The sequence below is a fragment of the Streptopelia decaocto genome, assembly GCF_964273445.1.
Source record: "Streptopelia decaocto genome assembly, contig: HAP1_SCAFFOLD_1993, whole genome shotgun sequence".
Taxonomy (NCBI): Eukaryota; Metazoa; Chordata; class Aves; order Columbiformes; family Columbidae; genus Streptopelia; species Streptopelia decaocto.
Genome location: NW_028116029.1, coordinates 1 through 25,115, shown reverse-complemented (window position 1 = coordinate 25,115; position 25,115 = coordinate 1). Strand labels below are relative to the sequence as shown.

The 25,115-nt window shown below is 68.3% G+C and overlaps 3 protein-coding genes across 3 annotated transcripts; all 3 read right to left on the bottom strand.

Moving 5' to 3' along the window:
- Positions 1–369: 369 nt before the first annotated feature.
- Positions 370–9,011, bottom strand: LOC309452434 (liprin-alpha-3-like; the record flags this gene model as incomplete). The annotated part of the gene is given in 18 exon segments (XM_082077060.1): positions 370–492; positions 861–981; positions 984–1,067; positions 1,547–1,548; positions 1,551–1,722; positions 2,428–2,563; positions 2,937–3,016; positions 3,100–3,162; positions 3,458–3,589; positions 3,728–3,811; positions 4,313–4,447; positions 5,337–5,483; positions 6,135–6,335; positions 6,775–6,849; positions 6,943–7,017; positions 7,424–7,588; positions 8,081–8,182; positions 8,781–9,011. Coding segments are annotated over 18 exon segments (2,128 nt in total), but the record flags the coding sequence as incomplete, so codon positions are not given.
- A 3,185-nt stretch (positions 9,012–12,196) lies between these two features.
- Positions 12,197–16,509, bottom strand: LIN7B (lin-7 homolog B, crumbs cell polarity complex component). The gene is made up of 6 exons (XM_082077059.1): positions 16,431–16,509; positions 15,828–15,946; positions 15,079–15,150; positions 14,041–14,250; positions 13,006–13,166; positions 12,197–12,331 (listed from the first exon to the last, which is right to left on the bottom strand). Exons 1-6 carry the CDS (start codon positions 16,468–16,470, stop codon positions 12,310–12,312), a joined length of 624 nt encoding a protein of 207 aa, XP_081933185.1. The 5' UTR covers positions 16,471–16,509; the 3' UTR covers positions 12,197–12,309.
- Positions 16,510–17,082: 573 nt separating this feature from the next.
- On the bottom strand, positions 17,083–24,832 carry SNRNP70 (small nuclear ribonucleoprotein U1 subunit 70; the record flags this gene model as incomplete). The annotated part of the gene is given in 11 exon segments (XM_082077058.1): positions 17,083–17,740; positions 18,381–18,468; positions 19,091–19,192; positions 22,416–22,472; positions 22,475–22,496; positions 22,606–22,668; positions 23,041–23,105; positions 23,192–23,246; positions 23,686–23,748; positions 23,920–23,980; positions 24,601–24,832. Coding segments are annotated over 11 exon segments (1,361 nt in total), but the record flags the coding sequence as incomplete, so codon positions are not given.
- Positions 24,833–25,115: the final 283 nt, after the last annotated feature.

Genomic DNA, 25,115 nt, shown 5'->3' with positions numbered 1-25,115 from the left:
GCCCTCGGGGACCAGCCTGGGAGGGGAAGTATTGGGGGGGGGGTCACCCCTTCGGGATTCCCCATAACCCCTCCAGGCTCCAAATGCCCCCCACCCAGAGACCCCCCCATGGGCATCCCGGGACCCCCCCGCACCCCAATACCACCCAGAGACCCCCCTCCAGGGACTCCAGTACCCCCCAGAGACACCCAGGGACCCCAATAACCCCCCCAGAGAACCCCCAGACCCCCCCGCCCCCAAGAACCCCCCAGGGAGCCCAATATCCCCCATTAACCCCCCTCACACCCCAAAACCCCCAGAGAACCCCCAGCACCCCCCCGCACCCCAAGGACCCCCCAGGGACCCCAATATTCCCCCAGCCCAACTCACCCCGCCCGGGGGTCTCTTGCCTCCTCCACGGGGGGGCCCCCCCGCTCCATTCGGGGTGCTCGGGGGGGTCCTGGGGGGTCCCCAGGCCCTCCCCCCCCGCAGCTCCTCCTTGGGCACGTGGTTCTGGGGGGGAAGGGGGAGGTAATTTGGGGGGGGGACAAACACTGTAATTTTGGGGGTCCCAGAAACACCCTGTATTCTGGTCACCACCCCCGCCCATTTTGGATTCACAATAATTTGGGGGATTCTCCATAATTCTGGGGGGTTCCAATCATTTGGGGTGTGTGTCCCCCCCCTTTGGTGGGTCCCCAATCATCGGAGGGTGCTCCATCCATTTTAGGGGGTCCCCATCATTTGGGGGGGGGGGCTCCCATCATTTTGAGGGGGTCCCCAACCATTTGGAGAAGTTGCCATCATTTGGAGGGTCCCCCTCAGTTTTGGGGGTCCCCTGTATTTTCGGGGGTCCCCCTGTATTTGGGGGGGGGTCTCACCTCGCGGGCGGGGCTGGGCGGGGCGGGCCGGGGGTGGAGCGGCCGCTGCTGGGGGGGAGGGGCTGGCCAGGGAGGGGGGCAGGGAGGGGCTGCCCCCCCCGCCCCCCCGGTACCGCCCCGGGGGGTCCCATCCACAGCCCCCCCCCCGACCCGGCTCTCCAGCTCCTCCGCCCGCAGCTCCGTGCACTCCTTCTCCTCCTGGATCAGCTGGGGGGCAAGAAGGGGTCAGGGGGGGCCCCGAAACATGGGACCCCCCAATACATGGCATCCCCCCCCAGTGTCCCTCACACCCCCTCCAGGTCTCTCCTTCTCCTCCTGGATCAGCCTGGGGGCAAGAGGGGGTCAGGGGGGGCCCAAACATGGGGCCCAGGTCTGGGGGTCCCTGGGATTTGCCCCCCCCCGCTTGATCTCATTGATGCCTCCAGCTGCACCACCAGTGTCCGTGTGTCCTAAGGGGGTTTGGGGTCCCCGGGGGGGTCCCGGGTTTGGGGTCCCCGGGGGTGTTTTGGGGTCCCCAGGGGGTCCCAGGTTCGGGGGTCCCGGGTTCGGGGTCCCCGGGGGTGTATTGGGGTCCCCATAGGGTCCCGGGTTTGGGGTCCCCGGGGGTGTTTCGGGGTCCCTGGAGGGTCCCTGGTTCGGGGTCCCTGGGGGTGTTTCGGGGGGTCCCTGCGTTTCGGGGCGCGCACTTGATCTCCTTGTTGATGGCCTCCAGCTGCTCCTGCAGCAGCACCGCCAGCGTCTGTACGTCCGTCTGGCCGGGGGGGGACAGCGGCTCCCCCGCCCCCCCGCCCCCCCCCCGGCCCCTCCCCCCGCTCCTCGTCAGAGCCCTCGGGGGGGAGGGGCGGCCCCGCCAGTCCCCGCCCTGGGGGGAGGGGGAGGATGAGGATGAGGAAGAAGATGGTGAAGATGAAGATGGGGGTGAAGATGAGGAAGAGGATGAGGAAGAAGATGAAGATGAGGATGATGGAGATGAAGATGGACAAGGAAGGTGGAGAAGATGATGAAGATGAAGATGAAGGTGAAGGTGAAGGTGAAGATGAAGATGAAGATGAAGATGAAGATGAAGAAGATGAAGGTGAAGACGATGATGAAGATGGAGATGGGCGTGAAGATGAGGAAGACGATGCCGATGAGGAAGATGAAGATGAAGGTGGAGATGATGAGGAAGAAGATGCCAAGGATGGAGATGGGGAGGAAGAGGAAGAGGAAGAAGATGAGGAAGAGGAAGGAGCAGATTAAGAGCCCCCCAATCCCCTCCCTGACCCGCCCAAAATCCCCAACCCCCCCAGCCCCTCCCTGAGCCCCCAAAATCCCCCCAAAAGCCCCACCCCCAAATCCCCTCCAGATGTTCCCAACCCCCCAGCCCCCTGAAACCCCCCAAATCCCCCAACACCCCCAGCCCCCCTGAAACCCCCCAAATACCCCCAAAACCCTCCAACCCCCCAGCCCCCCATATCCATCAGCCCCCCCCATTCCCAACCCCCCCCCAGATCCCCCCACCCCCCCAGCTCCCCCAAATTCACCCCCAAATCCCCCAACCCCCGCCCTGACCCCCCCCGCCCTCCACCTTTGCCTCCTCTTTCGGGGGGGCCCATCGGGCCTTGCGGGCCCTGCGGGGGGGGGGGGCACCGTAGGGGTCCAGGGGGGCGCCCCCCCCGGGGCTCTGGGGGTACCGCAGCTCCAGGGCGCTGCCCGGAAGGGACCTGGGGGGCCGGGGGGGCACGTGGGGGTGCGACCCCCCCAGACCCCAGACACATGTTAGGGGCTGGGGGTCATTGGAGGGGGTCTGGGGGGTCTTTAGGTAATTAGGGGATAATTGGGAGGGTCCTGTGGTAACTGGGGGGGGGGGTCTGGGGGTCCGGGGACAATTAAGGGGGATCGGGGGGGTTGGGGGCTCCCAGGAAGGGTTTTGGGTTTTTTGGGGGGGAATCCAGGGGAGGTTTGGGGGGGGAAGTTTTGGGGAGGTCCTGGGGGGGATTGGGGGGGCAGATTTGGGGGGTCCTGGGGGGGATTGGGGGGGCAGTTTTGGGGGGTCCTGGGGGGCTTGGGGGGCGGGGCTGGGGGGCTCGGGGGTACCTGGAGTAGGTGGAGCTGGGCCGCCCCCGCAGCTGGTCGAGCTCCAGCTGCATCCGCTCCATCTCCGCCAGCAGCTGCTCCTGGGGGGCCGAGGGCATTTTGGGGAGGGGGAGTCAGTGCTGGGAACCCCCTGACCCCCCCAGGCCCCCCCGACCCCCCCAACCTTGTTGAGCAGCAGCTCATCCTGCAGCTTCTTCATGTTGGCGATTTCTTCGCTCAGCGAGTTCTGGGGTTTGGGGGGGGGGACAAAGCAGGGGGACCCCCAAAATAATTCACAGATGTCCCCCCACATCCCCAAGACCCCCCCCCAGACCCCCCACCTTCTCCAGGACCCCCCCAGGCTTCCCCAAACCCCCTAAGACCCCATTCTCCTCCAGAGCCCAAACCTGCACCTCGAGCTGCAGCTGCTCGTTGGACCCTTCCAGGACCCCCAGCCCCCCCAAACCCACCACAACCCCCCAGACCGCTCTGTGACCCCCCAGAGCCCCGAAGACGCTCCCCAAAGCCCCAAGACCCCCCACCTTCTCCTCCAGAGCCCCCATCCTCTCCTTGAGGTGCAGCTGCAGCCGCTCGTTGGACTCGCACAGCAGCCGATCCACGGTCTCCGAGAGCCGCTTGTTGTGCTCGTCGTTCATCTTCTCCCGCTGCCGGGCCTGGGGGGACCCCCAGATTCAGGGGGGAGTCCCCAAGATTGGGGGGGTCCCCAAGGTCGGGGGGGTCCCCAAGATTGGGGGGGGTCCCCAAGGTCGGGGGGGTCCCCAAGATTGGGGGGGTTGCCCCCGAAGTCTCACCCGCTGCAGCTCCTGGTTCTTCTCCTGCAGTTGCGCCTCAAGCTGCCGGAGCCGCTCCTCGAAGTTCCCGTGGCGCTCCTCGGCCTGGGGGGCACAGGGACAGGGGGACGGGGACAGGGGGACAGGGGGACAGGGGGACAGGGGGACAGAGGGATGGGGGAACAGGGGGACAGGGGGACAGGGGGACAGAGGGACGGGGACAGGGGGACGGGGGGACGGGGGGACAGAGGGACGGGGGAACAGAGGGACAGGGGGACAGGGGGATGGGGGGGACAGGGGACAGAGGGACAGGGGGACAGGGGGATGGGGGGGACAGGGGGGGACGGGGGGACATGGGGACAGGGTACATGGGGACGGGTGGGACATGGGGACAGGGGGACATGGGGGGACATGGGGGGGACAGGGGGACATCATGGGGATATGGGAACATGGGGACATGCGGATATGGGCCATGGGGTTGGGGGGGTCACAGGGACCCATGAGGCTGGACACCTCCTCTGTATCTCCCAGATCTGCACCCCCAAGCCCCCCAGGACCCCCCCAGGACCCGAAGAAGCCCCCAGACCCCCCAGGCTGTGCCCCCACCTTGGTGAGCGCCGCCACCCTCTGCGCCAGCTGCGCCTCGATCTCGGGGAGCGTCTCGGCCTTTTGGAGGGTCTGCTGGAGCTTGGCCTTGGCGTCCTCCAGCCACTCCTGCAGCTGCCGGCCCTTCTCCTCGCTCTGGGGACGGGGACAGCGCCGTGGGGCGGGGGACACGGCCGTGGGGTGAGGGACACGGCCGTGGGGCGGGGGACACGGCCGTGGGGTGGGGGACACGGCCGTGGGGTGAGGGACACGGCCATGGGGTGGGGGACAGCGCCGTGGGGTGAGGGACAGCACCGTGGGGCGGGGGACACAGCCGTGGGGTGAGGGACATGGCATGGGGTGGGGGACACGGCCGTGGGGTGAGGGACACGGCCATGGGGTGGGGGACACGGCCGTGGGGTGAGGGACACGGCCATGGGGTGGGGGACACGGCCATGGGGTGGGGGACAGCGCCGTGGGGTGAGGGACACGGCCGTGGGGTGAGGGACACGGCCATGGGGCAGGGGACAGCGCCGTGGGGTGAGGGACAGCACCGTGGGGCGGGGGACACAGCCGTGGGGTGAGGGACACGGCCGTGGGGTGAGGGACACGGCCATGGGGCGGGGGACACGGCCATGGGGTGGGGGACAGCACCGTGGGGCGGGGGACACAGCCGTGGGGTGAGGGACACGGCCGTGGGGTGGGGGACACGGCCGTGGGGTGAGGGACAGCGCCGTGGGGTGAGTGACACGGCCGTGGGGTGAGGGACATGGCTGTGGGGTGGGGGACACGGCCATGGGGTGGGGGACACGGCCATGGGGTGTCCCCGTTGGGTGTCCCCGTTGATGTCCCCGTTGGGCTCCCAGGGGTGTCCCCATTGGTGTCCCTGTTGGGGTCCCCGTTGGGGTCCCCCTTGGGCTCCCAGGGGTGTCCCCGTTGGTGTCCCTGTTGGGGTCCCAGGGTGTCCCCGTTGGGGTCCCCGTTGGTGTCCCCGTTGGGGTCCCAGGGTGTCCCCGTTGGTGTCCCTGGCCCCGCGGGCCGTCACCTGCCGGTACAGCGAGTCCTTGCTGGCCAGCTCGTTCTCCAGCCGGTCGTTGGCGTCGTGCAGGGACGTGGCCTCGCGCTGCGCGCTCAGGTAGCGCCGCTCCAGCGTGGTGATGCGCTCCTCCATGTCCTCGCGCTGCGCCAGCGCCTGGCGGACAGTGGGACGGGGGACGGGGGGACAGGGGGACGGGGGACGGGGGACGGGGGACAGCGGGACGGGGGACGGGGGGACAGCAGGATGGGGGACGGGGGGACGGGGGACAGGGGGACAGGGGACAGCGGGACGGGGGACGGGGGGACGGGGATGGGGGACAGGGGGACAGTGGGACGGGGACAGCAGGACGGGGGACAGCAGGACAGGGGGACAGGGGGACAGGGGGACAGGGGGACAGGGACAGCGGGACGGGGGAACAGTGGGATGGGGGGACAGGGGAGAGCGGGACAGGGGACAGGGGAACAGCGGGGAGGGGATGGGGACAGGGACATCATGGGGACAGGGATGGGCCCCAGTTTGGGGCTGTTCCTCCAGCCCGGGCTTGGTCCCCCCAGGCCAGGCCTGGTCCCTCCACTCGGGGCTTTGTGCCCCATTTCTGGGGCCCCCCCTTGCCCTCTGTGCCCCATTTCTGGGGCGCCCCCTTGCCCTGTGTCCCCATTTCTGGGGCGCCCCCTGCCCTCTGTGCCCCATTTCTGGGGCCCCCCCTTGCCCTGTGTCCCCATTTCTGGGGCGCCCCCTTGCCCTGTGTCCCCATTTTGCCCCCCGCCCCGTGTCCCCATTTTGCCCCCCCCCGCCGCCCGGTACCTCGCGCAGGTCGCGCTGCAGCTTGGCGCCGCTCTCCTGCGCGCGCTGCAGCTCGCGCTGCGCGGCCGCCGCCTCGTCCTGCAGGCGGCCCAGCTGGCGGCTCATGGCGGCCGCGCGCTCCCGCTGCTGCGCGGCCACGGCGCGCTGGCGCCACAGCGACGCCTCCAGCTCCGCCTCGCGCCGACGGCCCTCGGGCGCGCCCTGCGGGACACGGCGCGGCCTTGACCCCTGAGCCCGACCTTGGCCTCTGAGCTCGGCCTTGACCCCTGAGCCCGACCTTGGCCTCTGAGCTCGGCCTTGACCCCTGAGCTCAGCCTTGACCTCTGAGCTCCACCTTGACCTCTGAGCTCGGCCTTGACCCCTGAGCTCGGCCTTGGCCTCTGAGCTCCACCTTGACCTCTGAGCTCGGCCTTGACCTCTGAGCTCGACCTTGACCCCTGAGCTCGGCCTTGGCCTCTGAGCTTGACCCCGTCTCCCCAACCCCCCCCCCAGACCCGTGGATCTCAGGGGCTGCTTGGATGGGGGGATGTGACCCCTGACCCTTGACCCCTGACATCCAACCTCTGCCCTTGACAACCAACCCGTGACCTTGACCTCTGACCCCACCCCCCCCGGCCCCGTGACCCCTGACCCCTGGTACCGGGGCGTCCCCGTCGCTGGGCGCGTCCTCCAGGCCGGAGCGTCGGCGGGAAAGCTGCTCGCGCAGGGACAGCGACTGCGGGCGGACGGACAGACGGACGGCGTCACCCCGGGACACCCGCGCACGGGACACCCGCCCGCCGTGTCACCCGCACCCCGTGTCACCCACCTCCTGGTTGGACACCTCCAGCTCCTCCTCCAGGACGGCCACTCGCTCCAGGGCCACCCGCAGCCGCTCCCGCACCTGCTGGGGACACCGGGGTGACCCGCGGCCACCGGCACCCGCGGGTGCCCCTGGGACCCCCCCACATTGGCCAACGAGCCCTTGGGGGGGCCACCAGATTCCCCAGAGCCCGGGGACCTCCTGGATTGTCCCCAGAGCCACTTGGGTCGCCCAAACATCTCCTGGTGTCCCCAGCCCTGTCCCCCGTGTCCCACAGGTCACCCCCAAAGCCACACGAGACCCTGGAGACACCCCCAGGGGCCACCAGGTGCTAGAGGTCCCCCCAAACCCACCTGAGACACCCCTGGTTGCCACCGGGTCCCCCCAAACCCACCTGAGAGCCCTGAGACACCCCTGGTTGCCACCAGAAGCCACCCTGAGACCCTTGGGCCACCCTTGGGGACCAGGAGGTGCCGCCAGGTCCCACCTTCTCATCCAGGGCCTTGTGGTGCTCGAACAGGGACTTGAGGGCCTTGAGCACCTCGACCTCGGAGGAGACGCCGGCCGGGGACTGCGCCTGGCGCTTGACGACCGTCATCCGCAGGGAGCGCTCGTGGCGCGACACCAGGCACTCCAGGTGCTCCAGCAGCAGCTGCGGGCACGGGGACACCATGGGGACACGGGGACACCATGGGGACACCATGGGGACATGATGGGGATGTGGGGACACCGGGCACTCCAGGTGCTCCAGCAGCAGCTGCGGACACGGGGACACCATGGGGACACGGGACACCATGGGGACACCATGGGGACACCATGGGGGTGTGGGGACATCATGGGGATGTGGGGACACCAGGCACTCCAGGTGCTCCAGCAGCAGCTGCAGACATGGGGTCATAGTGCCAGGTGGAAGGTGACAGTGACCGTGCCAGGTGACAGTGCTGGTGACAGTGCTGGTGACAGCACCAGGTGACAGTGCCGGTGACAGTGCCGGTGACAGTGCCAGTGACAGTGCTGGTGACAGTGCTGGTGACAGTGCCGGTGACAGCACCAGGTGACAGTGCCGGTGACAGTGCTGGTGACAGTGCCGGTGACAGTGCCGGTGACAGTGCCAGTGACAGCACCGGTGCTCCGCTGTGCTCACCCGTGTGTTGTTGCGCTCGGCCTTCAGCTCCGCGATCTCCTCCTCGCGCTCCAGCAGCTGCTCCCGGCACAGGTTCAGCTCCTTGGTCAGCGCCGCCAGCTCCTGGGGACGGCGGGGACGGCGGGGACGGCGGGGACAGCGGGGACAGTGGGGACAGTGGGGACATCAGTGACAGCGGGGACGGCGGGGACGGCGGGAACATCAGTGACAGCGGGGACAGCGGGGACAGTGGGGACATCAGGGACAGCGGGGACATCAGGGGACAGCGGGGACAGCGGGGACAGCGGGGACATCAGGGGACAGCGGGGACAGCGGGGACATCAGTGACAGTGGGGACAGCGAGGACAGCGGGGACATCAGTGACAGCGGGGGCAGCGGGGACATCAGGGGACACATGGGACCCACCCACACGCGCCACGCCCCTTAGGCCCCGCCCCCAGCCAAGCCACACCCCCCTCCTTCACGCTCCCATCCCCTTAACCCCGCCCACCCCACGCCCCTCCCCATCCCTTCTCCAACCCCACCCTCTCAAGCCCCACCCCCTCAAGCCCTGGCCATTAGGCCACGCCCTCACCAAGCCACACCTTAACGCCTCCCTACTCCTTCACCTTGACCCCGCCACCCCCTCAGGCCCCACCCCCCAGGCCCCACCCGTTTAGGCCCCGCCCCTCGCGGCCCCGCCCCTCGCGGCCCCGCCCACCTGCGGCAGGGCGCTGGCCAGCTGGCGCTGCAGCGAGTCCTTCTCGTGCGCCAGGTCGCGCAGGCGCAGCTGCGCCGTGGCCAGCGCCTCCTGCGTGTCCCGCAGCGTCTCCAGCAGCCGCTCGCGCTCGCGCAGCATCTGCACCATCAGCTGCTCCAGCCCCGGCTCCTCGGGGGCGCCCGAGCCGCGCCGCGCGTCCTCGCTGATGGTGGGGAGCACCTCGCACATCATCCTGCCGACGGGGGGGCCCGCGGCCCGGCCTGCAACGCGGGACGGACAGACGGACAGCGGGACAGTGGGACAGCAGGACAGCAGGACAGGACAGCGGGAAAGCGGGACAGCGGGACAGCAGGACAGCGGGACAGCAGGACAGCAGGACAGCAGGACAGCAGGACAGCAGCGCCTCGCACGCCGGCCCACCCGGCGCTGCAGCCCTGCCTGGAGCGGGGGGCGTGGACATCAGCACCTCCTACAGGACCCTGCCTGCACTCTGCCTGCGTCCTGCCTGCGTCCTGCCTGCGTCCTGCCGGCACTCTGCCTGCGTCCTGCCTGCGTCCTGCCTGCACTCTGCCTGCGTCCTGCCTGTGTCCTGCCTGCACTCTGCCTGCGTCCTGCCTGCGTCCTGCCTGTGTCCTGCCTGCACTCTGCCTGCGTCCTGCCTGTGTCCTCCTGTGTCCTGCCTGCACTCTGCCTGCATCTCCTGGACCTCCCAGAGCATCCTGCCTGCACCACGGGACAGACAGGACCTCGTGCATCATCCTGCCTGCACTCTGCCTGCATCCTGCCTGTGTCCTGCCTGCACCCTGCCTGCGCTCTGCCTGCACCACCTGCATCTCCTGGGCCTCCCAGAGCATCCTGCCTGCACCAGGGGACAGGCAGGACCTCACACATCTTCCTGCCTGTGTCCCGCCTGCACCATGGAACAGGCAGCACCTTGTGCATCATCCTGCCTGTGTCCTGCCTGCACTCTGCCTGCACCGTCTGGACCTCCCAGAGCATCCTGCCTGCGCTCTGCCTGCACTCTGCCTGTGTCCTGCCTGCACCACGGGACAGGCAGGACCTCACACATCTTCCTGCCTGCATCCTGCCTGCATCCTGCCTGCACCCTGCCCGTGCTCTGCCTGCACCCTGCCCGTGCTCTGCCCGCACTCTGCCGGTGTCCTGCCTGCACCACGGAACGGGCAGCACCTCGTGCATCCTCCTGCCTGTGTCCTGCCTGCGTCCTGCCTGCAGCACGGAATGGGCAGCACCTCATACATCCTCCTGCCTGCACGGGGGCCCAGCAGGAAGCCCCGGCTCCCTTACCCCCCCAGCACCCCACACGTTTGGGGCCCGGACACCAGAGTCCCCCCAACCCCCACCCCCGGACACAAGGGTCCCCCCACCTCCAAAACCCAAGGGGGTCCCCGGGCACCTGGGTCCCCCAACCCCATCCCTGACACAGGGGGGTGTGTGTCCCCCTCCACCCCCCCCCCCCCCTTCCAAATCCCAGGGGGGCCCCCGGACGCCTGGGTCCCTGGTGTGGAGGGGGGCACCCACGTGTGACAGACGGGCATGATTGGGGGGGAATACAGAGGGGTGCAAAGGGGGGTGCAAAAAGGGGGTGCAATGGGGGGGTGCAATGGGGACTGGGGGTTGTTAACGGGGGGGTGAAATGGAGGGTGCAATGGGGGTGCAGAGGCGCCTGGGGGGTGTCAATTTGGGGTGCAATTGGGGGTGCGATGGGGGGGCTGCAGTGCAGGGGTGCAATGGGGGACGCAATGAGGGCGCAAAGGGGAGATGTCGGGGTGCAGAGGGGGTGCAAATGTGGGGGTGCAGTGGGAATGCAAAGGGGGTTGCAGTGGGGGGGTGCAATGGGGGGTCGTCTGGAGCCTGGGGGTGTCAGTTTGGGGGTGCAGTGGGAATGCAAAGGGGGTTGCAGATGGGGGGTGCAATGCGGGATGGGAGGGGGGATGTGGGGGGGCAACGTGGGACGCTGTGGGGATGCAATGGGGGTGCAAAGAGGCCTGTGGGTTATCAATGGGGGCCTGGGGGGGGTGGCAATTTGGGGGTGCACCGGAGGATGCGATGGGGGTTGCAATGGGGGGGTGCAATGGGGGGGGTGAAATTAGGGATGACTGGGAGAAATGGAGGGGGTGCAAAAGGGCCTTGGGGGGGCCAATGTGGGGGTGCGATGGGGGTGCAGAGGGGTCTGGGGAGGTGGGTGTCAATTTGGGGGTGCACCGGAGGATGCGGTGGGGGTGCAATGGGGGCGTGCAGTGGGGGTGCAATGGGGGTTGCAGAGGGGTAGGGGGAGTCAATTTGGGGATGCACTGCAGGATGCGATGGGGATGACTGGGAGCAATGGGAGGGGGTCATTGGGGGGGTGGGGGGTCCAGGGTGGGGGTGTGATGGTGGGTGTGGGGGAGGGGTCCGGGGGTGGGGGGGTGGGGGGGGCTCGGGCCCGGTCCTACCTGGGCTGCAAGCGGCGCTGCGGCAGCTCCGGTGCAGGGAGGCGGCCGGTGGGGAGGGGGCGCCGGGGAGGGGGGGGTCTCTGCCCGTCGCCCCCGCTCCCGTCCAGGCCCCCGCCGCGCCCCGCGCCCCGCGGCCGCCGCCCGCCCCCCCCCCCCGCCGCCGAGCCCCCCCGCCTGGCTCCGCGAAAAAAAAACGCCGCGCGGGCCCTTTAAGAGCGGCGCTGACGGACGGCGGCGCGGACCAATGGGACTGCGGCCTGGGGTCCGGCGGAGCCTTGGCCCCGCCCCCGCGCGGGGAGGGCGGGGGGAGGGCGAGGGGAGGGGGAGCGCCGACGCCCGCGGCCAATGGGAGGCGGCGGGGGGCGGGGCCGGCGTTGGGGTGATGTCATCGGGGCGGGGGGCGGCCGCGCACGCGTGTTGCCATGGAGACGGGGCCACGCCCCCCTCCAGGTCTCCATGGAGATGGATGGACTGCCCACCCCTGCACGTTGCCATGGAGACGGGACCACCCCCCCCCCCTTCCCTGTCGCCGTGGAGACGGCGCATCCATCCAGGCGCGTTGCCATGGAGACGGGTGTCCGCCCTCCCCCAGCAGGTCTCCATGGAGACGGACCATCCAGGCGTGTTGCCATGGAGACAGGACCGCTCCTCCCGTGTCGCCATGGAAACGGTCCCGCCCTTCCACGCCCGTTGCCATGGAGACAGACCGCCCCGCCCACTGCGGTGCCATGGAGACAGGATCACACCCCCCCCCCCCCCGTGCGCCATGGAAACGGACCACCCCATCCACCTGTTCCCATGGTGACAGCTCCACCCCCCATCACCATGGCAACAGCCCCTCCTCCCCTTCCACACACCCCCACTCGTTGCCATACTCACAGCACCCCCCCCCCCCCCACGTGTCCCCCCCGCGCGGACCCAGGCGTCCGAGCCCCGTCCCATGACACACGTCAGCCGTTCAGTGGGGTCAATAAATACTGTACAGGGGGGCTGCGCCCCATAAATAACCCAAATATACAGAGGGGACGGGGGGACCGGGGTTTTGGGGGGCCCGGGGGGTTCCGGGGGGGGGGGCTCTACCCCCTCGATTCCAGCGACCTGTGGGGTGAAATTGAGAGGGGTCAGTAAATTGGGGCGGGATTTGGGGGTGCAGGATCTTTGGGGTGCAGGATTTGGGGGGTGCATTTTTTTGGGGTGCAGGATTTGGGGGTGCACTTTTTCAGCGCATGGGGTTTATTTGGGGGCACGTTTCGGGGTGTCCGGGGTGCGTTTCAGGGTGTTCGGGGTGCGTTTTGGGATGTTTCGGGGCACATTTTCAGGGTGTTTCAGGGTGTTTCGGGGTGTTTCGGGGTGCGTTTTCGGGGTGTTTCTGGGGTGTTTTGGGGCACATCTCAGGATGTTCAGGGCGCGTTTCGGGGTGTTTTGGGGCCATTTTGGGGCGCGTTTCAGGGGTGTTTTCGGGGTGTTTTGGGGTGTTTGAGGCGTGTTTTTGGGGGGGGTTTTGGGGTGTTTCGGGGCATGTTTTTGGGGTGCGTTTTCAGGGTGTTTTGGGGCGTGTTTTTGGGGTGTTTCGGGGGTGTTTTGGGGCACGTTTCGGGTTGTTTTCAGGGTGTTTTGGGGCGTGTTTCTGGGTGGGTTTTGGGGCGTTTTCAGGGTGTTTCGGGGCTGTTTTGGGGGCGGTTTTGGGCGCGTTTCGGGGGTGTTTTGGGGCGCATTTCGGGGGTGTTTTCGGGGTGTTTTGGGGCTCGTTTCGGGGCGTTTCTTGTGCTCACGAGTAGCTGTTGTGCTGGCGCCGCCGCGCCGTGCGCAGCTTCTCGAAGCGCGCCTCCATCTCCTCCAGCACGCGGGGGGTGTACCGCACCACCAGCTTCACCGAGCCCTGCGCCGCCTTCAGCAGCTCCACCGCGCGCTCGTGCTGCTCGCCCTCCACGCTCTGCGCCCGCGCACCCCGGTCACACCCCGACACCCGCAACACCCGACACACACCCCCAACAACACCCCGGTCACACCCCGACACCCGCAACACCCGACACACACCCCCAACAACACCCCGGTCGCACCCCGACACCCGCAACACCCGACACACACCCCCAACAACACCCCGGTCACACCCCGACACCCGCAACACCCGACACACACCCCCAACAACACCCCGGTCACACCCCGACACCCGCAACACCCGACACACACCCCCAACAACACCCCGGTCACACCCCGACACCCGCAACACCCGACACACACCCCCAACAACACCCCGGTCACACCCCGACACACCGCAACACCCCCAGCAGCTCCACCGCGCGCTCGTGCTGCTCGCCCTCCACGCTCTGCGCCCGCGAACAGCCTGACACACCCGAACAACACCCGGTCACACCCCAACACCCCGACACACACCCCCAAACAACACCCGGTCACACTGCGGCACCCCACAACACCCCCAGCAACACCCGGTCACACCCCGACACACACCCCCAAACAACACCCCATTACACCCCGGCACACCGCACCACCCCCAGCAACACCCGGTTACACCCCGACACCCCGGTACACCCCGACACACACCCCCAAACAACACCCCATTACACCCCGACACACACCCCCCCCAACACCCCAAACAACACCCCGTTACACCACACCACCCCCAAACAACACCCAGTTACACCTCGTTACACCCCATCACACCGCAACACCACCGGCAACATCCGGTTACACCCCAACACCCCAGTACACCCCGACAGCCACCCCCCAAACAACACCCTGTTACACCCCAACACCCCCCCCATGACGTCCCCGTGCCCCCCGCTCACCACGCCGTTGACGCTCAGCAGCTGGTCGCCCCTCTTGAGCCCCCCGTGCCGGTCGGCCACCCCCCCCGGGATGACGCGCGAGATGTAGATGGGCGAGTTCTGCTCTTTGCCGCCCATGATGTTGAAGCCCAAACCCTCCTCGGTCTTGGGCAGCTCCACCACCCGCGGGTGCGCGTGGCCCTCGCTGGCCGCGAACGCCGCCACCGTGGCCTGGGACACCGCGGGGACACGGGGACATGGGGACACCGTGGGGACATTGGGGACACTGGGCACATGGGGACATCCGGGGACATGGGGACGCCGCGGGGACACCGGGACACGGGGACGCTGCGGGGACATGGGGACACCGCGGCGACACTGGGGACATGGGGACATCCGGGGACATGGGGACGCTGCGGGGACACCGGGACACGGGGACGCTGTGGGGACATGGGGACACCGTGGGGACACGGGGACATGGGGACACCGTGGGGACATTGGGGACATGGGGACATCCGGGGACATGGGGACGCTGCGGGGACGTGGGGACGTGGGGACACCGTGGGGACACGGGGATTTGGGGACATGATGGGGACAGGGAGACACGGACACAGGGACAGGACAGGTGCAGCCAGGACAGCAGACGGGCACCGTGGGGGGGACAGACGGACACCGTGGGGGGGACAGACGGGCACCGTGGGGGGGACAGGTGACACAGGGACACCGCGGGTGACAGGGCAGCGCGGGGGCACCGGGGTCCCCAGGGGGCGCTGGGGTCCCTGGGGGGTTATTGGGGTCCCCAGGGATGATTTGAGGGGGATCCCAAGGGGTCTGGGGGACCCAGAGGGTTTACTGGGGACCCAGGGAATTTGGGGGTTCCAAGTGGGGTTGGGGGGGGGTCCTGGGGGTTTGGGGTTACCTGGGCAAGTTAGGGGGGTCTTGGAGAATGTGGGGTGTCAGTGGGTTTGGGGTGCGGGGAGTTTGGGGGGTTTTGGGTTTGGGGGGTTTGGGGGTGCAGGGGGTTTGGGGTGCGGGGGGTTTGGGGGGTTTTGGGGGTACCTTGGCGGTGGCGTGAGCCCGAATTTCGGGGCTCCCGGTGATGTCCAGGGTGTCGTAGAGCTGCTCGTACACCTGGGGGGACCCCACAGGGATCTGGGGGGACCCAGGCGTCCGGGGCAGCCCCCCCAGCCCCAGGAGCTGCTGGGGAGGATTTGGGGAGACTCCGGGGGGGCTGGGAGGGGTTGGGGGGCCCAGGAGATACTGGGGGACCCTGGGGGATATTGGGGGGTGCTGGGGGATACTGGGGGGACTGGGGGGTCACTGGGGGGCCCTGGGGGATATTGGGGGGTGCTGGGGGGATGTTGGTGGGCCCTGGGGGATACTGAGGATCCCGTGGGGATGTGGCGTCCCCATGAGGGTTTTGGGGTCCCATGTGGGTCCCTGTGTGAGTTCAGGGTCCCATGTGGGTTTTGGGGTCCCTGTGGGGGTCCCTGTGTGGGTGGGGGTCCCCGTGGGTGTGTGGGTCCCTGTGTGGGTTGGGGGTCCCTGTGTGGGTTTTGGGGTCCCTGTGTGGGTCCCTGTGTGGGTTTTGGGGTCCCTGTGGGGTCCCTGTGAGGGTTTTGGGGTCCCATGTGGGTTTTGGGGTCCCTGTGTGGGTCCCTGTGAGGGTTGGGGTCCCTGTGGGGGTCCCTGTGAGGGTTTTGGGGTCCCTGTGGGGTCCCTGTGAGGGTTGGGGTCCCATGTGGGTTTTGGGGTCCCTGTGGGGGTCCCTGTGGGTTGGGGTCCCCGTGGGGGGGTCCCCGCGGTACCTCCCGGATGGCGGAGCAGAACTTGCTCTGCAGGACGCGCTGCAGCGCCTGCAGCTTCTGGGGGGGCAGCTCCCCGCTGCGCTGCAGCCGCTCCAGCAGCTCCACGGCGCGCGACACGTCTGGGGACCCCCGACCCCGTCACCCCGCGACCCCCGGAGCCCCCCGGGACCCAACACCCCCGCGGGGACCCTGAACCCCCCGGGTGACACAGAGGCCCCTGGGACCCCCCCAATAATCCCCCAGGACCACCAACATCCCCCAGGACCCCCAACATCCCCACGGGGACCCCCAATAACCTCCAGAGCCCCCCAGTGGTCCCCAATATCCACAGGACCCTCAGTGTCCCCCAGGACCCCCAAACATCCCCATGGGGCCCCCCAACATCCCCCAGGAGCCCCCATGTCTCCCCAATGCCCCCCCCCAGGGCCCCCAAACATCAACCCAACCCCCCCAACACCCCCTTAGGGACCCGCCAATATTCTCCCCCCTCCGCGTCACACCCCGCACCCCCTCCCCCACCCCAGCCCCCGACTTTGCACCCCCCCCGAACCCCCCGCCCCCCCATGGCCCCCCGCCCCCGCTGTGACCCCGTGACCCCCGTACCCCGCTCCAGCCCCAGCGGGTCCCCGCTCAGCGCTGCCATCTTCCCGCGCGCGCGCGCCCGGCCACGCCCCCTCGGCCCCGCCCGGCCACGCCCTGCCCCCCGCCGCGCGCGGCTCCGCGGGAAATAGGGGCGGGGGGAGGAGCCCGCGCATGCGCAGCCCCGCCCCCAGCACGCACGTGTGCGCACGCACGGGACGAGCCCAAATCCGGGGGGATTCCAAATTGGGGGGGGGGGGGGGGGAGAAGGACCCGAACCGTGCGTGTGGAAAGCGGCACAAAAGCCCCAATATTTGGGGGGACGCAGCCCCCATTTTGGGGGAGGAGACCCCCCCCACAGTTGGGGGGGGCACCTCTTTTAGGAGGTAATCCCCCCCAAATCGGGGGCACCCCCACTTTAGGGACACCCCCACTTTAGGGACACCCCCCCCATGTTGCAGAACCCCCCGCGCCCAAACTTGATGCAAACCCATTTTGGGGCCAGAAACGCCAAATCACCGTCCAGCTCCCCCCCCCCATTTTCGGGGTACAACTTCCCCCTCACACCAGGGAAGGGGGGGGTCCCACCCGGGGGGGGTGATTCCACGCGGGGGGAGGGTCCCCAACCCCAGTCACGCGCCCCCCAACCCCCACCGAAGCCCCCCCGAAACGCCGCTTTTTTTTCCATTAAAACACCTTTATTTCCAAGAACAAAAAAAGGGGGGTGGGGGGATATTTCGGGGGGGTCCCAGCTCGCCCCCTCACTCCAGGGGGGGCTCCATCAAGTAGCCGTTCTCCCCCCCCAAGTAGCCGTCGGGGCCCGAGTCGGGCTGCAGGAACATGTCCGGGGGGGCTCGCCGGCCCCGCCCCCCAGCGGCTCCGCCCCCTCGGGGCCCGCGGGCCGCTCCTCGCGCCGCTCCCCGCCCCGCTCCCGCTTGTGCTCGCGCTCGCGCTCCCCGCCGCGCTCCCGCTCGCGCCGCCGCTCGCGCTCCCGGTGCCGCCGCCGCTCGCGGTTCTTCTCCTCGGGCCCCAGCGCGTCGGGCGCTCCGGGCTCCCCCGCGCCCCCCCCCGGCTCCTCGGGCGGCTCCGGCGCCTCCGCGCCCGCCTCGTCCTTCCTGTCGCGCTCGCGCTCGCGCTTGCGCTCGCGGGAGCGGGAGCGGCGCTTGCGCTCGCGCTCTTTGCTGCGGTCGCGGCTGCTCGGGCGCTTGCGCTCGCGCTCGTCCTTCTCGCGGCTGCGCGTGCGCCGGCGCCGCTCGCGGGAGCGGGAGCGCCGCCGGTCGCGGTCGCGGGACGAGCGCTCGCGCCGGTCGCGGTCGCGCTCGCGCTCGCGGTCGCTGCGGAGACAGAACGGGGGGGTTGGGGGGGCGTGCGGTGCGGGGGATGGGGGACACTGGGGACAGTGGGGGATTGGGGAGACTGGGGGATTTGGGATACTGGGGGGATCGGGGACATTGGGGGGTGCGGGGGGTGGGGGACACTGGGGACAGTGGGGGATGGGGGAGACTGGGGGATTTGGGATACTGGGGGGATTGGGGACATTGAGGGGTGCGGGGGGATATGGGGGCATTGGGGACATTGGGGGATTGGAGATACTGGGGAGACCTGGGATGTTGGGGGGTGTGGGGGGATCGGGGACATGGGGGACACTGGGGGTGGGGGGGTATTGGGGACACTGGGGGGACATGGGGGACCCAAAGGTGATAGAGAGACCCACAGGTGACCCAGGGACCCCAAGTGACCCAGGGAACCCCAAGTGACCCAGGGAACCCAAAGTGACCCAGGGGACCCCAAGTGACGCAGGGGACCCCAAAGTGACCCAGGGGACCCCAAGTGACCCAGGGACCCCAAAGTGACCCAGGGACCCCAAGTGACCCAGGGGATCCCAAAGTGACCCAGGGACCCCAAGTGACCCAGGGGACCCCAAGTGACCCAGGGACCCCAAGTGACGCAGGGACCCGGGCGCCCCCAACGCACCGCTCGTCGTATCGCGACGTGTCGTCCCTGCCCGAGTGCCGGATGTTCACGTCGGCTCCGCCGCGCCGGGTGCCGCCCAGACCGCCCCCTGCAGGATGGGGGGTGTCACACATGGGGGTCACCCCGACACTGCGACCCCCCCGCTGCCCCCAGACCGCCCCCTGCAGGACGGGGTGTCACACATGGGGGTCACCCCGACACTGCGACCCCCACCCGCTGCCCCCAGACCGCCCCCTGCAGGACGGGGTGTCACACATGGGGGTCACCCCGACACATTCACCCCGACACTGTGACACTGTGACCCCCCCGGTGCTGCCCAGAGCGCCCCCTGCAGGACGGGGTGTCACACATGGGGGTCACCCCGACACTGCGACCCCCCCCCGCTGCCCCTGGACCGCCCCCTGCAGGACGGGGTGTCACACATGGGGGTCACCCCGACACTGCGACCCCCCTGCTGCCCCCAGACCGCCCCCTGCAGGACGGGGTGTCACACATGGGGGTCACCCCAACACTGTGACCCTGACACTGTGACACTGCGACCCCCCCGGTGCTGCCCAGAGCGCCCCCTGCAGGACGGGGTGTCACACATGGGGGTCACCCCGACACTGCGACCCCCCCTGGTGCCCCCAGACCGCCCCCTGCAGGACGGGGTGTCACACATGGGGGTCACCCCGACCCGGGGGGTTCACCCCGATATGGGGGGCACTGACCGAGGCGCCGGGGCCGCCAGCCCTTGACCGTGCGCCCGCGCTCCACGTCCACCAGCACCCGCCGCCCGTCGATCTTCTTCCCGTCCGCGTGCTTGTAGGCGGCTGGAAAACACGTGGGGGGGCCCGGGGGGGGGGCGGGGCGGGGGGGGCACACACGTTAGTGACACCGGGGTCCGCTCAACCCGCCCCCCACCCCAAAAACACACCCGCCCCCACCAACAGCCCCACAAACGAACCCCCCCCAGATCGGGGGGCAAAATGAGGTGCCCCCCCTCCCCCCCCCCAAAAGACGCGGCTGGAAAGGAAAAAGGGTTACGGAGAGTGAAGACCCCCCCACAAAAAATGACTGTGCCCCCCCCCATCACACAATCCGGGGGGGCACCCCCTGTATTAGCAAATTAACCCCCCCCTTCTTATTTTGGGGGGGAGCCCCAATGGGTGCCTTACCTGAGCGGTGCCCCCCCATAACTCCCCCCCAACACACTCAGCCCCCCCCAATCATTTTTTGGGGGGGCACCTCGTCTACCTGCAAATGCACCCCCCTCCCAGCTCTTCTTCCTGGGGGGGCTCCCCCATGGGTGCCTTACCTGAGCGGTGCCCCCCCAAAGCACACGCACCCCCCAAAGCACACGCACCCCCCAACACGCCCCCCAACACACGCACCCCCCGACACACTCACCCCAGCCTGGGGGGGGCACCCACCGCAATTCGGGGCACCCGCCCCCCCGTTAAGGCGCCACCGGTCCCCCCCCCCGTCCCCATGGACTCTCCCGTCACTCCTGGGGCGCTGGGCGGGGCGGGTCCACGCGCCCCCCGCCTGGGGGGCCCCGGTGCCGGCAGCCGCTGGTCCTGAGCAGGCGCTGGGGCCCTTACCTGAGACCCATCGACCCCCCGCCCCGCCCCCCCGGGACCCCCCGACCCCCCCCACGTGGGGTGTGGGGGTCACGACACAACCCCCCCCCTCGCCACCCCCCCCGCCCCACGGTCGCTGGGACCAGGGGGGGTCGTTTCCCAAACCCAGGGGGGGCTCAGCCCCCCCCCCATTCCCACCCCCCTCGCTATAGGGCCTGTCCCCCCCCCCAAACAATACTATAGGTTCTACACAAACATCCAAGCTCACGGGGGGGGTCCCAACCCTTTATTATTTTTTGGGGGAGGGGGTGGGGGCGCCATGGGCGCCCCCCCCACCCTGGGACCAATTTGGGGGGGGGGGGGGTACTTGCCCCCCCACCTCGGGCAACAACCACACGGGGACACTGGGGGTGGGAGGGGGTCCTGCCTTGTTGCCCCCCATCACTTTAAGGGGTGGGGGGGTCCCTTAGGGCCCCCCCAAAAGAAGAAGCAAGGGGGGGGTCACGCGTCCCCACCTCAGCGGAGACTGAGGCCGCGACCGTGGGGGGGGAAGGAAACGTCCGCTCCCCGCCCGCGCGGGGGGAGCGGTGCGGGGCCCCCCCACAACCAGGGGGGTGTCGAGGAGGCGGGGGGGGCGCCCGGGGGGGACGCAGCCGCCGCCGCCGCGTCCCCCCCCCGCGCGGGTCCCCCCGGGACGGCTCCTCTCGGCCCCGCCGCGGGGGGTCGGGGGGGCTCCCGGGACCCCCCCCGCCGCCCGCCGGTGGTTCCTGCCGGGGGTTAAAACGTGTCTTACCCAGATACAAACCCTTATACCAACCATAGAGGGTGTTGGAAGGGGGAGCACTAGGACAGCTGCAAGCCAGCAGTGGCAAAAGCCATCACAAAGGTGGCTGCAGTGACAATAAAACAGTGTTAATACACCCGGCCGGCCACGGGCCGCGCCCCCCCCCCGCCAAGCGACCCGGACGGACGCCCCGCCGGCACCGACACACGGACGCGCGCGGGATGGACAGAGCGGCGCGTCCTGAGCTGCGGCCGGGCCGGGGACCGCGCCTTGTCACCCGGGGCCGCCTGTACTCCCCTGCCTGTGCTTTAACCAGCTGTGGCCTTGGCTGCCTGTGGTTCCACCAACTGTAGCTTTGGCTGCCTGTAGCTTAACCAACGGTTGACTTGCCTGCCTGGAGTTTCACCGACTGTAAGCTTGGCTGCCTGTACTTTAACCAACTGTTGCCTTGGCTGGCTATAGTTTCACCGACTGTTACCTTGCCTGCCTGTAGTTTGCCACCTGTAGCTTCGCCTGACTGTAGCTTGGTTCCCTGTAGCCTTAGCTGCCTGTGGCTTGACCGACTGTAACTTTGCCTGCCTGTAGCTTAGCTGCCTGTAGTCTTGCCTGTCTATAATTTGGCACCTGTAACCTTGGCTGCCTGTAGCTTCACCAACTGTTGCCTTGGCTGCCTGTAGTTTGACTGACTGTAGCCCTGGCCCCTTGTAGTTCGGCCGCCTGTTACCTCAGCTGCCTGCAGCTTTGGCTTCCTGTAGTTTGTCACCTGTACCCTTGCCTGCCTACAGTTTGGCTGTCTGTTGCCTTGGCTGACTGTAGCTTGACTGACTGTAGCCCTGCCTGACAACGATGTGGCTCCCTGCAGCTTGTCACCTGTACCCTCGCCTGCCGATAACTTGGCTGCCTGTAGCTGGCCGCTGCACGTACCTTGGCTGCCTGTTGCCATGGCTACTTACAGCTCCACCACCACCTGTGGAGTGTCTGCCTGTAGCCTTGGCTACCAGCAGCTTTGTCTACAACCTGTAGCTTGTCTACCTGTAACCTCGGCTGCCTGTACTCCTGGTCGCCTGTACCCTGGCTGCCTATGGCCTTGGCCAACGCCTGTAGTTGGTCAGCAGCCTGCACCTCGGCCACTTGTCACCCTGGCTACCAGTAGCTTGGCCGCCTGTAGCCTTGGCCAACACCTGCAACTCAGACAACCACCCGTAGCCTCAGTTACCTACAGCGTGGCCGCCTGTAGCCTTGGTCACCTATAGTGTGGCTGCCTGTAACCTTGGCCACCACCTGTAGCCTCCCAGTTGCCTACAGCTTATCCAGCACTAGCCTGGGCCACCTACAACCCCGGCCGCCTGTAGCCCCATTCGCCTCCAGTGTAGCCGCCTATAGCCTGGCCTGCCTACAGCTTGCCCGCCTGTAGCCTCAGCCGCCTGTAGCTCGGCTGCCTGTAGCCAGGGCCGCCTGTGCCCCTCGCCACCCGTAGCCTCAGCCACCAACAGCTCAGCCGCCTGTAGCCTCGGTCGCTCGCGGCTCAACCCCCTACAGCCTCGGCCGCCTGCAGCCTCGGCCGCCTGTAGCTGCTGCCCCTGGTTGTACTTACCCGCAGGGCCCCGGGAGGGCCCGGTTGTGGTTTTTTTAGAGGTTGTACATGCGGTTGTAGGGGGGGAAAGGGGGGTTGCGGCGGGGGGTACTCACAGTGCATGTCCCGCTCGTGCTCGTACTCGATGAACGCGTAACCGCGCGGCTTCCCGAGCGCTTGTTGTACACCATGTAGATCTGAGCGGACAGGCGGAACGCGGCGGTAGGAACAGGCGGCGCCCAGGACAGGGGGCGGGTTGGGGGGGCGGGTTGGGGGGTCGGGTTTGGGGGATCCCCCCGCGCTCACCCGCTTGATGGGGCCGTAAACCTCGAACTCGCGGCGCAGCTTCGACTCCGTCGTGTCGTAGTTCTGGGGGGGCCCAAAATATGGGGGGTTGTGGCAATTGGGGGGTGACCCACGGATCGGGGAGACCCCTGAAGACTGGAGGGACCCCCCCCAGACTACAGGGGAACCCGAGGATTAGAGAGACCCCCACAGATTTGGGGGGACCCCAGGGAATGGGGGGACCCCACAGACTGGGGGGAACCCCAAAGAGTGGAGACACCCCAACACATTGCGGGAGACCCCCTGAATTTTGGAAGGACCCTCCCGTGGATTAAGGGGGACCCCCAAGGATTGGGGGAGGCGTCCAGAATGCAGAGGAGACCCCAAAGATTAGGGGAGACCCCCCCCCAGATTTGGGGGCACCCCCAGAAATTCGAGGGGACCCCCCGAACTCACCACTCTGGCCACAAAAAGGGTCTTGAACGCGTCTCCCTGGGCGTTGGGGTCGTTGTGGGGATCCCCTGGGGGGCGGAAAAAGGGGGGGTCAGGGGGAAAGGGGGGGCAGGGGAATGGGGGGACCCCCCCACCCCAGGGACCCCCAACTTACACATCTTGAGCTCGGACTCCACCTCCTGCTGCCGCCGCTCGATCTTCTCCCGCCGCTGGGGGGGGGCAAAGGGGGGGCACATCAGGGACCCCCAAACGGCAGCGGGGGGTCCCCAAAACCCGGGGGGTGGGCAATGAACCCCAGGGGGACCCCAAAACCCGAGGGGGTGGGTAATGAACCTCAGGGGGACCCCAAAACCCGGGGGGGTGGGTAATGAACCTCAGGGGGACCCCAAAACCCGGGGGGTGGGCAATGAACCCCAGGGGGACCCCAAAACCCGGGGGGGTGGGTAATGAACCTCAGGGGGACCCCAAAACCCGGGGGGACCTAAAACCTGGAGGGGGGGGACAAAAAACCAGCCCTGCACCCCAAAACTGCAGCTGCTGAGATCTGGGGGGGACATGTCCCCGTGCTCCCAGTTTTGGGGCCCCCTCAACACCCCCAGCCCTACGTGAGGGGGTCTGCACCCCGTGTTTTGGGGGTCCCGGCCGTACCTTTCGCTCCATTCGCTCCTCCCGCGTCTCGGCGCGGGTCGGGGGGGGCGCATCGCGGGGGTCCTGGGGAGACAGGGGTGAAAAGGGGGGTCGGGGGGGGGGTTCAGGGGGTGGTTTGGGGGTTCACAGGGGGTTTTGGGGGGGTTTTGGGGGGCTCAGGAGGGTTTTGGGGCGCGGGGCACCTCGAACTCGCGGATGTAGGGGGTTTGGGGGGGTTTTGGGGTGCGGGGGCACCTCGAACTCGCGGATGTAGGGGGTTATGGGGGGGTTATGAGGTTTTGGGGCGCGGGGGCACCTCGAACTCGCGGATGTAGGGGGTTATGGGGGGGTTATGAGGTTTTGGGGCGCGGGGGCACCTCGAACTCGCGGATGTAGGGGGTTATGGGGGGGTTATGAGGTTTTGGGGCGCGGGGGCACCTCGAACTCGCGGATGTAGGGGGTTTGGGGGGGTTATGAGGTTTTGGGGTGCAGGGGCACCTCGAACTCGCGGATGTAGGGGGTTATGGGGGGGTTATGAGGTTTTGGGGCGCGGGGGCACCTCGAACTCGCGGATGTAGGGGGTTATGGGGGGGTTATGAGGTTTTGGGGTGCGGGGGCACCTCGAACTCGCGGATGTAGGGGGTTTGGGGGGGTTTTGGGGTGCAGGGGCACCTCAAACTCGCTGATGTAGGGGGTTGGGAGGTTCAGGGGGTGGTTTGGGGGTTCACGGGGGGTTTTGGGGTGCAGGGGCACCTCGAACTCGCGGATGTAGGGGGTTTGGGGGGGTTTTGGGGTGCAGGGGCACCTCGAACTCGCGGATGTAGGGGGTTTGGGGGGGTTATGAGGTTTTGGGGTGCAGGGGCACCTCGAACTCGCGGATGTAGGGGGTTTGGGGGGGTTATGAGGTTTTGGGGTGCAGGGGCACCTCGAACTCGCGGATGTAGGGGGTTTGGGGGGGTTTTGGGGTGCAGGGGCACCTCGAACTCGCGGATGTAGGGGGTTTGGGGGGTTTTGGGGTGCAGGGGCACCTCAAACTCGCTGATGTAGGGGGTTGGGAGGTTCAGGGGGTGGTTTGGGGGTTCACGGGGGGTTTTGGGGCTCGGGGGCACCTCGAACTCGCAGATGTAGGGGGTTGGGGGTTTGGGGGGGTTTTGGGGTGCGGGGGCACCTCGAACTCGCGGATGTAGGGGGTTATCGGGGGGTTAAGAGGTTTTGGGGGGCTCTGGGCACCTCGAACTCGCGGATGTAGGGGGTTATGGGGGGTTTATGAGGTTTTGGGGCGCGGGGGCACCTCGAACTCGCGGATGTAGGGGGTTTGGGGGGGTTTTGGGGCGCGGGGGCACCTCGAACTCGCGGATGTAGGGGGTTATGGGGGGGTTATGAGGTTTTGGGGCGCGGGGGCACCTCGAACTCGCGGATGTAGGGGGTTTGGGGGGGTTTTGGGGCGCGGG